Source organism: Chrysochloris asiatica, unplaced genomic scaffold (assembly GCF_000296735.1).
Source record: "Chrysochloris asiatica unplaced genomic scaffold, ChrAsi1.0 scaffold00566, whole genome shotgun sequence".
In the NCBI taxonomy this organism is placed as follows: domain Eukaryota; kingdom Metazoa; phylum Chordata; class Mammalia; order Afrosoricida; family Chrysochloridae; genus Chrysochloris; species Chrysochloris asiatica.
In genome coordinates, this window is record NW_006409084.1 from 388,818 (window position 1) to 392,294 (window position 3,477).

General features: G+C 42.5%; 2 protein-coding genes across 2 annotated transcripts in view; both read right to left on the reverse strand.

Annotated features, from left to right (window-relative positions):
- Positions 1-1,328: 1,328 nt before the first annotated feature.
- Positions 1,329-3,094, reverse strand: LOC102816099 (zinc finger protein 546-like). The gene is made up of 3 exons (XM_006877711.1): positions 2,998-3,094; positions 1,756-2,800; positions 1,329-1,671 (listed from the first exon to the last, which is right to left on the reverse strand). Exons 1-3 carry the CDS (start codon positions 3,092-3,094, stop codon positions 1,329-1,331), a joined length of 1,485 nt encoding a protein of 494 aa, XP_006877773.1.
- Positions 3,095-3,160: 66 nt separating this feature from the next.
- The window catches only part of LOC102816477 (zinc finger protein 791-like), a 4,853-nt gene continuing 4,536 nt past the window's right edge, over positions 3,161-3,477 (reverse strand). Inside the window, exon 4 of the mRNA XM_006877712.1 lies at positions 3,161-3,247. Within this exon, the coding sequence (XP_006877774.1) occupies positions 3,161-3,247 (87 nt within the window). The remainder of the gene's footprint in view (positions 3,248-3,477) is intronic.

Genomic DNA, 3,477 nt, shown 5'->3' on the forward strand with positions numbered 1-3,477 from the left:
ACTCGATGGCACCTGACAACAACATTTTCTATAGTAACAACATTACTAACATCTATACTATCAGTGTTTCTATGTTTCTTTCTTTTGGGGCCATGAGGCATGTTAAAGGGCCCAACCTAGTTAATTGCTGCAGGAAAAGTAGACTATTAAATTTTGCCCACCTTTTATTTATGTTCACCATTCTCTGCCCAATTACATAGGTTCCTGTATGTGGTAGTAGGGATTTTGTGGATTCTGGCCGGTAATTGACTTAGGTGGGGCCTATAGGGGTCAGTCAGCTTCACTTTAGTATTTTAACTGTTTCTGTGATCTCATAAATGCAGCTGCTTTGTATTCAGGTTTTCTGTTGAGAGGGAATAGGTCATGTTGCCTTAATTTATCGAAAATTCTCTTTGAATCTAATCCAGTAAAGTTGAAACAACTGTTGCAAGACTGGTTTTTCCTAAACTCTGCAGAACTCACAGTGGGAGCCGTGAATGTGGCAGTACAACATATCCCCACAAGTGGAATCAGAGCCATCCCAAAGAAGAGAGATAAAGGGTGCTCCCCTCAAAGCCATCTGCTGTGCTGATGTCTCCCCTTTGCTGGGATTGTGTCAAAGGGCATCAAGGGGTCGGCTCCCAGCAATATAACATCAATCAAATCATTACAAAATAGAACACCACATTTACTCAAGGATATTTCCTGAGACTTTACTATAGTAACCAAAAATTTAAAGAGAGGTACAATTAATCATGGAATGATAATATAGCAAACATTGTTCAGGATATATCCCTGCAGTTACAATGAAACTATCACGTTTCTGTGAGAACTTTGCTCACACTAAACGCAGTATTTTCAGTTTTGCTCACTTCACAGTAGCTGTATGGAAGAAACATTCAAAATTGGACATAAAGAAGTCTTTTCTCTAAGAATCCTTTTATGTACAGTGAGTGTGAGGTCTGAATAAATGCTTTCTCACACTCCTGACATTCATAGGGCCTCTCTACATTATGGAATCACTTGTGTGTACTGTCTTGTGAGGCAAATGTGAAAGCTTTCCCACACTCCTTACATTCATATGGTTTCCCTCCACTGTGCACTCTTTATGTGAAAGGAGGGTTAAGTGATGATTTAACATTTCCCCACATGATGAGGCTTTCTGCTCCCATAAAGATTTCCAGCCTTGGAAACCCTGTACAGGATTCCTGTAAGTCGGAACCAACTCCACAGCACATAACCACCATCACCATCACATTCCTTACTTTCATAGGGTCTTTCTCCACTGTGGATATTTCTATGTGATCTGAAACTTGAGAAATGGGTAAACCTTTCCCGATTCCTTATACTCATAGGGTCTCACCACTGTGGATTCTTCTATGTACAGTAAAGGCTGAGGCTCTTGTAAAGGCTTTCCCACACTGCTTACATTCATAAGGTCTCTCTCCAGTATGAATTTGCATATGTATACTGAGGGAAGAGGCACAAGTAAAGGTTTTTCCACATTCTTTACACTCATAAGGCCTCTCTCCACTGTGGATTCTTCTATGTGCTGTAAGATGTGAGGATCTTCTAAAGGCTTTCCCACACTCCGTACATTCATAGGGCCTCTCTCCACTGTGGATTCTTTCATGTCTGCTAAGGTGTGCAGTTCTTCTAAAGGCTTTCCCACATTCCAAACATTCATAGGGTCTCTCCGTACTATGGATTCCTCTATGTGTTTTAAGTTGTGAAGTTGTTCTAAACGTTTTCCCACACTCCTTACATTCATAGGACTTCTCTGCACTGTGGATTCTTCTATGTATTCTAAGGTATGAGGGGCTTTTAAAGGCTTTCCCACACTCCTTACATTCATAGGGCCTCTCTCCACTGTGGACTATTCTATGTGCTGTAAGATGTGAGGTTGTTCTAAAGGCTTTGCCACATTCTTTACATTCATAGGGTCTCTCTCCACTGTGGATTATTGTATGTGTTCTGAGGCTTGAGGGTGTTAGAAAGCCTTTCCCACACTCCTTACATTCATAGGGCCTCTCCGCACTGTGGATTCCTCTATGTGTTGTAAGGTGGGAAGTTGTTTTAAACGCTTTTCCACACTCCTTACATTCATAAGGCTTCTCTGCACTGTGGATTTTTCTATGTATTCTAAGGTATGAGGTGCTTTTAAAGGCCTTCCCACACGTCTTACATTCATAAGGCTTCTCTCCACTGTGGATTATTCTATGTGATTTAAGATGTGCAGTTGTTCTAAAGGCTTTTCCACAATCATTACATTCATAGGGCCTCTCCGCACTGTGAATTCCTCGATGTGTTTTAAGTTCTGAAGTTGTTCTAAAGACTTTCCCACACTCCTTACATTCATAAGGCTTCTCTCCACTGTGGATTAGTCTATGTGCTGTAAGATGTGCGGTTTTTCTAAAGGCTTTTCCACATTCTTTACATTTATAGGGCCTCTCTCCACTGTGGATTATTGTATGTGTTCTGAGGCTTGAGGATGTTAGAAAGCCTTTCCCACACTCCTTACATTCATAGGGCCTCTCTCCACTGTGGGTTTGCATGTGTCTCCTGCACTCTGAGGAAAATCTGAAGGCTTTCCCGCATTGCTTACATTTGTAAGGCTTCTCTCCACTGTGAATTGTTCTATGTACTATGAGGCCTGAGACATTAACAAAGGCTTTCCCACATTCCTTACATTCATAGGGCCTCTCTCCACTGTGAGTCCGCATGTGTCTACTGCACTGTAAGGACAGTCTAAAGGCTTTTCCACATTGCTTACATTCATAAGGCTTCTCTCCGCTGTGGATTCTTTTATGTGCAGTCAGTTCTGAGGCATACCTAAAAGTGTTCCCACACTCCTTACATTCATAAGGCCTCTTTGCACTGTGGACTGTTTTATGTCTCGTGAGCCTTGAGGCGAGGCTAAAAGCTTTCCCACATTGATTACATTCATAGAGCCTGTCTCCACTGTGAGTTTGCAAATGTCGACTCTGCTGTGAGGAATCCCTAAAGGATTTCCCACACTCTTCACATTCAAATGGCCTCTGTGCACTGTGAGTTCCTGTAAGTCCAGGGAGGAGTGACGCTTCACCAGAGACTTTCCCACACTCCGTATAGTCATGCAGCCTGTCTCCACTTATCTTACATTTATGAGTATTTTTCCCACCATGAGTGCTCACAGGTGTGGTCAGGTGAGAAGGACACCTGCAGTCTTCTCCACAGTCTGTACACTGACAGGTACTGCTTCTAGTGTGAGCTCTACTTCGATTGTTCTCTAGGGAATCATCCAGGAAGGCTCCTCCATACTCAAAGCGTTCAAAAGGATCTACTTCTGTGGGATGTACTTGGTGCACAGAAAGACCAGGAATCGGGCTGGAAGTTTCCCCACACTGGTTGTGTTCACAACGTTCACCCAGGTTCTTGATTGCACCAATTCTGTTAAAAACAGGTAGTGTAAATGTAAACCAATGGTGTCCTCTGCAAACTACTCCATTTTCAACAAGG